General features: G+C 35.3%; 2 protein-coding genes across 4 annotated transcripts; both read left to right on the top strand.

Moving 5' to 3' along the window:
* The first annotated feature begins 1,089 nt into the window (after positions 1-1,089).
* On the top strand, positions 1,090-2,302 carry LOC114393639 (RING-H2 finger protein ATL70-like). Its single transcript, XM_028355013.1, has one exon. The coding sequence runs from the start codon at positions 1,366-1,368 to the stop codon at positions 1,870-1,872; it is 507 nt and encodes a 168-aa protein (XP_028210814.1). The 5' UTR covers positions 1,090-1,365; the 3' UTR covers positions 1,873-2,302.
* Positions 2,303-5,963: 3,661 nt separating this feature from the next.
* LOC114393621 lies at positions 5,964-8,039 on the top strand. 3 transcript variants are annotated; one of them, XM_028355001.1, is made up of 4 exons: positions 5,964-6,361; positions 6,447-6,559; positions 7,058-7,654; positions 7,730-8,039. In XM_028355001.1, the coding sequence occupies exons 1-3, from the start codon at positions 6,017-6,019 to the stop codon at positions 7,164-7,166; spliced, it is 567 nt and encodes a 188-aa protein (XP_028210802.1). In that variant the 5' UTR covers positions 5,964-6,016; the 3' UTR covers positions 7,167-7,654; positions 7,730-8,039. The 3 variants fall into 3 exon arrangements, with proteins under 3 accessions (XP_028210802.1, XP_028210793.1, XP_028210785.1); XM_028354992.1 differs by having other exon boundaries at positions 5,975-6,361; positions 6,447-6,977; positions 7,752-8,039; XM_028354984.1 differs by having other exon boundaries at positions 5,975-6,361; positions 6,447-6,977.
* The last annotated feature ends 4,871 nt before the right edge of the window (positions 8,040-12,910 follow it).

Below are 12,910 nucleotides of genomic sequence, written 5' to 3'. Positions count from 1 at the left end.
CAAAAAAATTATGCAGCCATTTAATAACAACCATTATATAATAGATTTATTAACATTTAAAATAATCCAAACAATACTTTATGATTAAATAACGATAACTCCAATATACATATGCATTATAAATTACAAAATCATCAAAATCTACTCTCCTTTTTAACCTTTTTAACTTGTACATCTCACTCTTCTATAAGGTGTACATCTCACCTTCCTACCTTCCAACAGTCGGATCAATTATTAATATTTTTTTATACTTTTAATTTAGAATACAAGGTTGATTCATACACAATTTTGTTTAATCTTACGTAGTTTGACTTTTCTAAATTTAAGGGTTTTATATGAAATAAATAAATATTACAGTATTAATGTGGTTGGTGTTGGCTTTAACAAAAACAGGTGAACCCGGACAATTATTTTTGAATTATAGATCAATCTTGCAGCACGGCAGAGAGATAGGGTACACTTGGCTTTAAACTTTATAAGGCAGATAATGTACACTTTTCTAAACATATATTTTACTATTATTAGTTAAAATTTATTAAAAATTATAAAATTAGGATAGTCATAAAAGGACAAAATATATTTTTAGTATATGTACTTTAAGTAAAATTTGATTTTAGTTCTCAAACCTCAATTTTAATAAATTTAGTTCTTAAACTTTAAAAAAAAGTAATAATTTTTGTTTTTTCTCAAAATCATTTGTGACGATGGAAGAGAGATTAATACCAAATTTTCTTTTATTAAAAATATAAAGACTAAAAACATATTTTATCTTTTTTTAAGAATATTTCAAGTGTGTTTCTGATATTTTTTTGTCAGGTTTAATCTACATCTATAGCCATAATAACTGGCAAGCGAAAAACTAATAAATTTTTATCCATAACTTTCCTAGTAATGCATGGAACGTGGGCGCTCTCAACGATTGACCACTGACAGATCAGTTTTTCTAATCTAATGCTCTTTGAAAGGAAGTTGTGAACTCAAATCAATCGTAGATACATGGAAATAGTGACATAGAAGGATCGTTGACCTTCAAAAACCTGTGAACATGTAAACATAATCTAACGTTGAGAAAATGGAATGTATTCACATGCAGTGCCTCATTGGCCTTTCTTTACTTAATCCGAAATACAAGTCTTTCCTTGATTCAAACGCAACTCTTGATTTCTTAACCCCTCCCCTTCCTTCCCCTCGTTGACTTTCTAACATAATATCTTTCAGCAGCAAAAACCAACCAATACTTCATTCCTAGTGAATCTCATATTCTCATCCATCACCATGGCTAACATAAACACTTTTTTCAACCCCTTTCAATTCAAAACAATCTTCTAGCAAGCACTTTTTCATGATTTCATTATCATCAACAAGATGAACAACACAACCGATTCCGGATTCCTCGGGTCCAACAACATAAGTGGCTTTGGCATGGGGATAGGAATCTCAATTGGGATTCTTCTGCTCATCACAACCATCACACTCACCTCCTACTTCTGCACCAGGGCACAAGTGCCAACTCCTCCAAGGAGAAGAGGAACAAGTAATTCCAATCCACAATTCCTTGAGCCACACCACACAATAGTTGATGTTGGCCTTGATGAAGCCACAATCATGAACTACCCCAAAATGCTCTACTCTGAAGCCAAGCTAAGGAAATCTGATTCCACTTCAACAAGCTGCTCCATATGTCTTGGAGATTACAAAGGTTCTGATTTGCTAAGGGTGTTGCCTGATTGTGACCATGTCTTTCACCTCAAGTGCATAGACCCTTGGCTGAGGCTGCATCCAACTTGTCCTCTCTGCAGAACATCACCAATTCCGACACCTCTCTCAACTCCTCTGGCCGAAGTGATCCCTTTAGCAACCAGGCGAGATTAATTCATTGTTTGAAATGTGTTTTTTTTTTTTTTTTTCTAGACCACAAATATTCTTTGCTGGAGACAATCGTATTTGAGTCGGGTAGGATCTCTATGGGATAGTTTGAAATGTTTTTGAAATGTTTTTGCATTGTAGTATTAGTACACTAAGGACTAAGGTTGAGGATTATCAAAATTTCATAAAGTACTTGATTGATTGATTCTATATTGTAAATTCTTCTCTTGTACCCTTTTTCAAAAAAAGAAAAAGAAATGTTGAAAATTGATACATATTGGTTCATCGTGAGTAGAAACTAGAAACTCCTTCAATTTATGCTTCATTTTTTTTCTTTTGCTTTAAGTTTTGTGTACACAGAAACAATTCATCTTTGTAAACCGGTTTGGGAGCTTGAGAACCTGGCAGAGTAATCAAAATTAGATGCAGTTCTATAGGTGTTCTTTGTACTATTTTTTTAATCAAAATTAAAGTTTCATCTCAGTATTTCGCATAATAAAGAATTACATTAAACGTCAACATAAATTATCCAGGTAAAACTCCAATTCTAACCGAATAGTAATGCCTAAAAGGCTAAAACACCTTAGGATCTGCATGTAAGTTTTCCCCTTCTTAAAACTGGTCTATTGAGAGAACATAGGAACATCTATTCCTATTAGATTCTGCCTTTTAGACAAGTCCAACACCAGCTTATGTTATCAAACAAACAGTTAATACTCAAGGAATATTGATTAAAGTACAACATATAGCCTATAGCCGCTTAATTTCTTAGACGTTTAACATATGGTTGTTAAATTAGTACATATTTTCCCTAACTCCAAACAAAGAAAAGGAAAAAAGAAAGATAATCAAAACAAGAGATATTTCTTTTGCTTGCTGTATACAGCCAGACAACAGAGCCACAAGCATAAACCTGCTCAACTTTAATAGCCTCTAAATTCTAACCGTTTTTCTTTTGTCCTAAACATCAGGGTATATGTAAACCACAAGCCTTTGCAGATATAATGAAATAACAGAGCCATACAATTGTAAAATTACTTATTATCTATTTCAAAATGGAATAAAAATCCAGATTGAATGTTAAAAATAGATAGGAAAATAGAACATGAAGCAACATAATTTTTTGGTACTCATTCAATAAACTTATTTATAAATACTTATAAAAGTGAAAATAAGACGATAAAATAAATTGAGTTTCTCACCAAAGTTAAAATTACTTTATGCACCTTAATTTTTGGATAAATACAAAAGTTAATTTTAACTTATGCGAGAATTAAAACCATGAATTACCAATGAAATTTCTGATCCATAACTGCAAAATTTGTGTCATAACACAGGAACATATTGAAGCTAAACAGTAAGAAAATAACACTAAAAAACGCATTAAATGCTCTGCTATGGATCCACCATAGGAATTCTCTGCACAATATTGCTGCTAGCAACATTCAACATTTTGTGTAATGTCTAGTGTTAATAGCTTTTATGTTTTTTTGTTTTTGTTGAATGTGTGAATAGCTTAGTTTCAAAAAGTATTTGGGATCAAATTCTCTGTCTAGCAATACAGTTCTATCAACAAATTATAGTTTGGATACAATTTTTTTCTCGAAGAAATGATAGGTTTGAGAATGTAAATGGAGAGTACCTTAAAACCATTTAGGTTGTTGCTAGGTGCACCCAGCAATATTGCTGGTGCACCTAGCAATTATGTGAAGTTACACAATTGGCCCTTATAATAAAATTAATAAATTAAAATTTTTTAATGAAAAAGCCTTTCTGTTTGAAAATTTCTTCCACGACCCAAAGCTTCTTCTTCCTCCTTCGATTTCTTCTTCTTCTTCCGCGACCCAAAGCTTCTTCACCTTCGAGTTCTTCTTCTTCCGCGACCAGAGCTCCACGCGTCCAGTAGTCTTCTCCGCGCGTCCAGGTCTTCTTCTCCGCGCGCGTCGTCCTCTATTGCCGGCATTTGAAGCTTTGAAGCATTCGTGTTACGCCCTATAGGTTAGTGTTCTAACCTCATTTTTCTCCTTTAATCGCTTTTGATGGCCATAGGGTAGAAGACATGTTTGGTCTGGTTTGGTTTTTCATGGTTTTGTTGCGCGAGGTTGAAGACGAGCCTTCTTCCGCGGAAGGTTCGTTTCTTCCACGTGTGTCTGGGTGCCGTTGGAGGTCGGGCGGAAGATCGTTTCTTCCGCGGACTCCAGCGGAAGATGGAAGATATGGCACTCCCGTGGGATTCCGCGGAAGAACCATCTTCCGCGAGAAGGAAATGTCACGGACTAGATACCCGCGGAAGAAGCTTCTTCCGCGTGTGTCAAAGACGTTCGCGGAAGAGCCATATCTTCCATCTTCCACTGGAGTCCGCGGAAGAAAGGTTCTTCCGTGGGAGTGCTTTTCCTTCCTGCGGAAGAACCTTCTTCCGCGAGTACCTATTTTATAGAATTTTGGATTTTTTTTTAAATTATTCCAGAACCATCTTTTGTTCATATTATTATTTAGTTTGTGTTATTTATATATGCATTTGTATGTGTAAATTGATATTATATTTGGTGTGATTTATATATGCATTTATATGTGTAAATTGAATTACAATTTGGTGTGATTTGAGTAGGATGATTAATGAAGCTAAGTTGTGGGCAGTGTGGTTGTCAATTAGCTAATGGTATTCAGCTAAGGCATTGTGGTTGTCAATTAGCTAACAATTACAACTCAAATATGAATCATAGAAACAACTTTTAGTTGCTTTTGATACATCTTGATATGAAAATTTGATCAAACATGAATCATGGATGTCAAGCTAAACATGCACTGAGTTATGTGGAAGGTGTTGGAATTAATTCGAAGTTGAATTATTGTTACCGGCTTAAGATCGAGTATCGATTCTTTAAAAATAAGAACTAGAGAAAGCGGTAGTGTGCTTTTAAAATTTAAAGAGAATGGCAACTATATTGGTTGGCACGAGTGTCTTATAGATAATGAGCGCGGGTCAACCAATGTGTTTAAAGGATGAAACATTGAAGCCACTTAAAATTAGTTGAATGTAGATGTTTTAGTTAAAAAAACTGGTCGAAGTTAGTCGAAAAGAGATACACCAACAGGTAGATTGTTCCAATTAGGAGTTTTATGATGTTATTTGCTTTTCAGCAAACTTGATTGTTCCAATTAGGAGTGTTGATAGATTGATATGATTCGGATTTGAAAAAAATATGATTGAATTTAATTAGTTCAATTTAGTTTGAATTTCATGATTTTTTTGTCTAATTTGAACTAAACCAACATGATATTGATTTGGCTTCATTGACAATTAAAAAGTTGAAGTATTTGAACTTCTATATTAAGTGGGAGGGGGGCTAAAAACCTATGTCAACCTTGATGTGTTGTAATAAATCAAATAAGACCTATTTTTGAAGGCCAATAATGGCTGGCCAAAAGAAAATTCGTACATAGTCAATGAAGTCATAATCAAAACACCAATTGGTGTTTCTCAAGGAAACCATTGCGTGACATGGTTGTGTCCATTTGGAATATTGGAGTGTGTGGTTGCGGAAACCATAATTTGCATGAACATCATTGATTGCCCGAGAGTTTGATGTGGTAAAACTTAAGATTTTCATATATTCAAAATTTCCAGCATTTGATGTCAATTACTACTTTTGAGCAAAGGAAAAATTGTGAAGCATATGGTGGACATGCCTTTGCCAAGTGGTTTCAGTTGGGTTTATCACCAAGTTCACAAGCTTCACAAATTTATGACCAAGTTCACAAGCTCCTCATATAATTTCTTTGATTTAACTTGAACTTAGAGATGAATTAAAGGAATCTATACCACTGCAATTGATTCTAATAGCAATGTATAAAGGAAAGAAAAATAAACCTTCTGGTTTAATAACTAGAATTGTGTCTTGAGAGAATCACAATGACAGGATTTGACTTCTACTAATCAATTGAATTATATTTGGTGTGATTTATATATGCATTTGTTATATATGCATTTTTATGTCAATTATTTGGATAAATTATGTTGAACTAACTATATAATCTGTGGATTTGGATAAATTATGTGGATTAGTTAGGATTCAAAAGCTTTGTTACACAAATTATTTGAGTGTTTAATTTGACGAATAAAAGTAAATGTTCTTCATGATTTCAGATCATGGTTAGAACACGAGGTCTGCGTCGTGTGGTAGGCACAGGTAGAGGCAGAGACCTTAGTCAGGATGTGGCTGAGGATGTTCCTTGCCGTCGTAGGCCCACTGCCTCAGCACGTAGGCAACGGGTTACCCAGAGAGTCGAGGATGTTCCTCAGTTGGCTGAGGATGTGCCTCATGCGCCTGATGGTAGCCCAGAGAGGACAGGAGTCGCCGATGGTGCTGAGTCTGATCGAGTGGCTAGTGATGGAACAACTGCTGATGATGAGGGGTTCCCCAGTGGGCCACGCGATCCATCTGATTTGATAGGATTTGCTGATCATGTGGCACACAACATATGGAGTGGACAGGTACGTACTTATTTTATTCCAGTAATTAGAAAGTAGTTTCTTTTATTTTGAAATACACAAATTTATAAACTGTTATTCAATTTAGGAGCGACCCGATCTCAAGTTTGTCTCCCATGGTAGGAAAGTAGATAAATTTGGGAGACCGGCTGCTGAGATCGAAGGTATGATTGCGACCACCGGATTGGATCCATTGATCAGGTGTTCTATGATTACTGGCGCGCTGCATTCATTCGAGCCGCTGGCTACATCTGACGCAGTGGCCCTGTTGATGGAACTACTTGAGGTCACCCCAGACGAGGCTCCAGCTGAGACACGTCAGGCAGGTGGGCCTCATGTTCAGTTGTCCTGGCTTTGGGACATGTACCAGAGTAGGTGCTGAGCCAGGCAGTGGGTTGCTGCAGCTCGGGTGTACCTACTTCATTTGGTTGGTTGCACTCTTTTCGCTAACAAGAGTGCAACCCATGTCCATGTTGTGCACCTGCAGGCATTCAGAGACCTGGCACAGGCAGGGACATTCTATTGGGGAGCGGCCGCTTTGGTCCACTTGTACGATCAGCTTAACGAGACGTCGCGGGCCCCTACACGGCAGATGGCTGGTTACATTTCACTACTTCAGGTGACTATCGCTGCTTGTAATTTAAATTAAAGTAAAATTCAATCCATGTTTGATTGTTGATGTTGACTTTGTGTTTGTAGTGCTGGATTTACGAGCACTTTCCATCAGTCCACAGGTCTGTTGTTGACGATGGTTATGCTGAGGCTAGCCCACGTGCCTGTAGGTGGCTTACATGTAAGGCCCATATGACCGGGATTAAGGGAGCCCCTTATAGAGCACGTATTGATGCCCTGACAGTCACTGACGTCTGTTGGATGCCGTATGCTGAGCATTGGGGAGTTCGGGGCTATGACTTGATCTCCTCGTACATGGGGCAAGTCAGATGGGGTCCGATCATCGTCTACCTTCGACCAGAGAGGGTGATTCGGCAGATGGGGTACATTCCGACCGTTCCTCCACCATCGGTTCGTGATTCGTTGACATGTACTGATATAGACGACCGGTGGGTACAGTTTTCAGATCATGTAGCGCCTACAGGGGAGCTCTGTGTAGTTCCTGGGCAGGTGGCCCCAGACTACATGGAGTGGTTTTTTCAGATTTCGCACCCCTTTGTGACGTCGACGGAGGACACTGTTGAGCTGAGACCTACGCCTCCCCCTCCCACTCATGATGATGACTTCGTGGAGCCACCTATCGCCGAGGTTCCAGTCGCGTTAGATCCCCCTACGCATTCTGTGGTAAGCTGTGTACTTTTTGTTAACTTAATTATTTTTTATAAATTCATACTCACTTGTTATTTTCACTGAGACAAGTTGATTGCACAACACGTGTCAGGATGGGAAGGATTGTTGAGCATTTGGAGCGCGTCATCAACCTCAGGATGGTGACTCCAGGGACTGACTTATATGATATCATGGATCTTTGCCTGAGGATAGCTAGAGATGACGACCCAGATGATAGTCTTAGGTCGCGACAGAGAGCCCGCATAGATTAGGATTTATCTTTTTCATTGTATTTGTTTATGTATTTAAATTTTAGTATTTGTTTTTGTATTTGTTAAAACACATTGACTTAGATAATGTCTCTATTTCTTTATGTATTTAAATTATGTTTTTACTTGAATTGTTAATTTTAGTATTTGTTTATGTATGTCATAAATATAAGTTAGAAATTTTTAAAAATAAGTTAGACATATTAAAAAATAAGTTAGAAATTTTAAAAAAATAAGTTACAAATTTTAATTGATTGAAACAAATAACTTAGAAATTTTAATTGAATGTAATTAATTGGACAAAATAAGTTAGAAATTTTAAGCTATACTGAAAATTATTATATAATTTAAACAACAATAAGTTAGAAATTTCAAATAAAGAAGTTACAAATTTAAAATAAATAAGTTAGAAATTTAAAATAATAAGTTAGAAATTGATTGAAACAAATAAGTTACAAATTTTAATTGATTGAAACAAATAAGTTCCAAATTTTAATTGATTGAAACAAATAAGTTACAAATTTTAATTAAATGTAATTAATTGGACAAAATAAGTTAGAAATTTTAATTTATACTGAAAATTATTATATAATTTAAACAACAATAAGTTAGAAATTTCAAATAAAGAAGTTACAAATTTTAAATAAATAAGTTAGAAATTTAAAATAATTAGTTAGTCATTGAAGCAAATAATTTCCAAATTTTAATTTATTGAAACAAATAAGTTTGAAATTTTAATTTATTGAAACAAATAAGTTTGAAATTTTAATTTAATGTAATTGAATGGACAAAATAAGTTAGGAATTTTAATTTATACTGAAAATTATTATATAATTTAAACAACAATAAGTCAGAAATTTCAAATAAAGAAGTTACAAATTTTAAATAAATAAGTTAGAAATTTAAAATAATAAGTTAGTCATTGAAACAAATAAGTTCCAAATTTTAATTTATTGAAACAAATAAGTTAAAAAATTTAATTGATTGAAACAAATAAGTTAGAAATTTTAATTTAATGTAATTGAATGGACAAAATAAGTTAGAAATTTTAATTTTTACTTAAAATTATTATATAATTTAATCAACAACAAGTTACAAATTTCAAAAAAATAAGTTAGAAATTTAAAAAAATAAGTTAGACATTTAAAAAAATAAGTTAGAAATTAAAAAAAAAATGAGTTAGAAATTTTAAAAAATAAGCTAGAAATTTTTAAAAAAATAAGTTAGTCATTGAAACAAATAAGTTACAAATTTAAATTGATTGAAACAAATAAGTTACAAATTTTAATTAAATGTAATTGATTGGACAAAATAAGTTACAAATTTTAATTTTCACAAACATTTATTCCTTATAAGTTTTTTTGCTAAAAGTTGATAATAAAACTTTTATTCCTTTTTGATACATACTACACATTACAAACGAGTCACAAACATAACAAATTGACACACTAAGACATATAACATCGACTAGAACATCATGGACACAAATTTAATTTGAACGAAACATCCTAACATTTAACTAGCATTCAATCATGCAAGGACGTAACCACATCGTCCTCATTTTCCATAACCACTTTACTAAAGAGAGCCAAAATTTCTATTGGCACAAATTGTTTCCAGTAATTAGACTCTACTAGCACCTTTAGCATGTCGTCGTCACATTTCAGCTCAACAATTTCAAATTCTAAAACTTTCTCAGAATACTCCAAATGACTAGGTTGTCGATAAAACAAACGCCTTACAACTTAGGATTCGTGAATCCCATGAGGTGGATTCCCTTTAGGTGCTACTTGTTTAATCAAATCCTTCAGTTGATCTATGCTACATCCTTTTGGAATATCAAATTTTTTTGGATTTATTCCGCTGAACGCGTAACCCACAAAGTTGTTTTGGCGTGGTATGTTCCACCTTCCGTTGTAATACAGAACCACATCATGTGTAGGGATGCTGGGGCGTTCAAGTAAGTTTAAAATTGCATCTGTTGTTCTACCAACGGTACATAACAACTCAATCGGTCCAACAAATGAAAATTGATCATTATACATTAACATTGTGTTCACATCCATGTCATTTTTCAATTGCATACTTTCAAAGTAAATGTTGTTACCTGTATCTTCCACTGGTCGTCGGTAATGAATTTCATCCACAACTTGATTGTTGTTTAGCCGAAGACTGTTGTGTATTCTTCTTTTGAGAGTTGAAAAATCGCATAGGTTTGGTACTCGCATGGGCACTGGACTAGAACTTTGAAAATAAACCCCACACTCGTTGTGAATGACGGTTCCATTTGGAAAAATGAATGCCAACCTCGAGTTCACGATCGTCTGGGACGAAGTCTTTCCTAAGAATGCCATTGTTTATCGAAAATTAATTTGACAAACTTTGAATACCAGTTGTTGTTGAGTACCATGGACATCCCCATCTATCATTTATATAAATGGCTCAACCAGGCACATGGCTTCCCTTTTATCAGACCCGTGACTATTTTACATTGTGAAGCGTAAAACTAAAACAACCTCCTATCACGTCGTTCACTGTCGGGTCACGTCAGTCATTGTCGTATGAGAAAAAAGTTGGTTTCGGGCCATGTAAACTTGCCTAAGTACCCCTGTTCGAGATTTTTTTTAAATTATCTAGGAAAGCTGTGAGACTCTCCAAAGGTGGCCTGTCTCATGTTTGCATGTCAACGAATCCAAAAAAAAAACAAGAGACACCGGTTCATTCGAACAGGGCCTGCAACGGAAGGCCCAAAACTCAAAAAAGTTAGTTTCGGGCCATGTAAACTTGTCTAAGTACCCCTGTTCGGGGTTTTTTTTAAAATTATCTAGGAAAGCCGCGTGACTCTCCAAAGTTGGCCTGTTTCACGTTTGCACGTCAACGAATCCAAAAAAAATAACAGGAGACATCGGTTCATTCGAACGGGGACTGCAACGGAAGGCCCAAAACTCAAAAAAGTTAGTTTCGGGCCATGTAAACTTGCCTAAGTACCCCTGTTCGGGGTTTTTTTAAAATTATCTAGGAAAGCCGTGAGACTCTCCAAATGTGGTCTGTTTCATGTTTGCACGTCAACGAATCCAAAAAAAATAACAGGAGACATCGGTTCATTCAAACAGGGCCTACAACGGAAGGCCCAAAACTAAAAAAAGTTAGTTTCGGGCCAACATTTCCTCTTGAGGGACGACACGTGGCCTGCTATTCTGGCCCTTATCTGGCATGTCCATCCTTCTTGGCGCAACATTTAATTCGTCGTCAGAAATAACTAAAGGACACCTCGCTTGTTTCTCTTTCGGTCGCCACCGGTCTTGCATGTTATCGTCGAAGGCGCCCTTGCGCTTGCCGGCAGAACCTTTTCCGGCGACCTCCTTGCCTTTTCTTTGGTCTTGTTCGTCATTTCTACAGAGAATGCAATGAGACCAACGCCAATTGCATGGTCAGAGTTAGAGAAATGGAGAGAGGAAGAAGTGTGTGACTGGAGTGTGTGTAACTGTGAAGAACGAGGAGTCCAAAATGAATTTTACTGTAAATCATTTGAGGAAAAAAGTGTCTGACACATATCATGTGGTGCGTAGAAGAATCAGCCATTGGTCAACTTGTGAGAGGAAAAAATCATTTAACTAATACCAAATAATCTTAAAATTAACAAAATAATTTAACTAATTAATCCACGGAAGAACCTTCTTCTGTGGTAACCCACGGAAGAACCTTCTTCCGTTGACTCTCGCGGAAGAAGTTCTTCCGCGTAGTTCCACGGAAGAAGGTTCTTCCGTTGACATTTCTTCCGCGAGTGTCAACAGAAGAAGTTTGGCAAAAACGCTGAAGGGAATTTTTGCCATTTTGGAAATTTGCTGGGTGCACCAGCAATGCTGCTGGGTGCCCCTAGAAAATCCCAACCATATACTTGCAAATATACATATTTATCCCAAATGCTAAATAATTGAGAAGGTCAATGTACAATTACCATTGAATGCATACCATAAAGCTTTCAAATGACATTCCCAAAATTGCTTAATCTAGAAACCACTTCAATGCGTTCAAAATATAGGCTAGCAAGTTCATAATGGCGCGTTTTGTTTGCCAAACGTGAGTATTCCTCTAAATTGAACCCAGCCTTTCCTCTATATCACACCTCATATCATATTTCATATCACATAACATAGCATAGCCTATAACCCATGGATTCAAAAAATGTGCCAAACTTGAACAACATCATTAAAAAGACCAAAGGCCGACAAAAGATCGAGATCAAGAAGACAAGCAATGAGCGTAACCTTCAGGTGACGTTCTGAAAGTGTTACATGAGGGATTTCAAGAAAGCAAGTGAGTTTACCACCTTTTGTGCCATGGATCTTGCTGTAATTATGTTCTCACCTGGTAAACGGGTTTTCTCCTAGCTTCGGCAGCCCCATTGTAATATTCTCATAGTGTGATGTTTTCAAACTTAATAATTTGATTAACATAAAGTTTTTCTCAATGATTTATGACTCTATTGTCCAATGCAAAAAAAAGTTAGATATAGATAAAAAATTTTAAAATATAAAATAGGCCTTTAAGTAAAGCTAACAAGTCAAGCTAGACTTTCAATAGGTTAGGCCAAGCATAAAAGTAAAACCTATGACAGGTAATAAGTCAAGTTTAGACCTTAAATTTTTTAAATAAGTTATTTATTTAACCAAAGTCTTTTTGGTCCAGCCTATTCCCACCCCTACCCATAATATATTATTTTGTGTTAATATTCGCAAGTATTAACACAATCATGTTACAAACAGGTATGACTATTATGGGCGACTAAGTTCTCAATCTAAATATTTAAGGCAACTACATATTCAAGACTCATACCCTAAACCTTTGATTAAATTAGAATAATCTCACGTCAGTTAATTCACATGTTTGATGATATTTTATATATATATAATTAAATGATATATTCAATTGAATCTAGTTATAAATGATTTTATGATTTTATTTATTATCGTGGTTCTTTATGTAATATAAAAGTTGTTTT

The sequence above is a fragment of the Glycine soja genome, chromosome 2 (assembly GCF_004193775.1).
Source record: "Glycine soja cultivar W05 chromosome 2, ASM419377v2, whole genome shotgun sequence".
Classification (NCBI taxonomy): domain Eukaryota; kingdom Viridiplantae; phylum Streptophyta; class Magnoliopsida; order Fabales; family Fabaceae; genus Glycine; species Glycine soja.
This window is presented reverse-complemented; position numbering and strand designations above follow the sequence as displayed.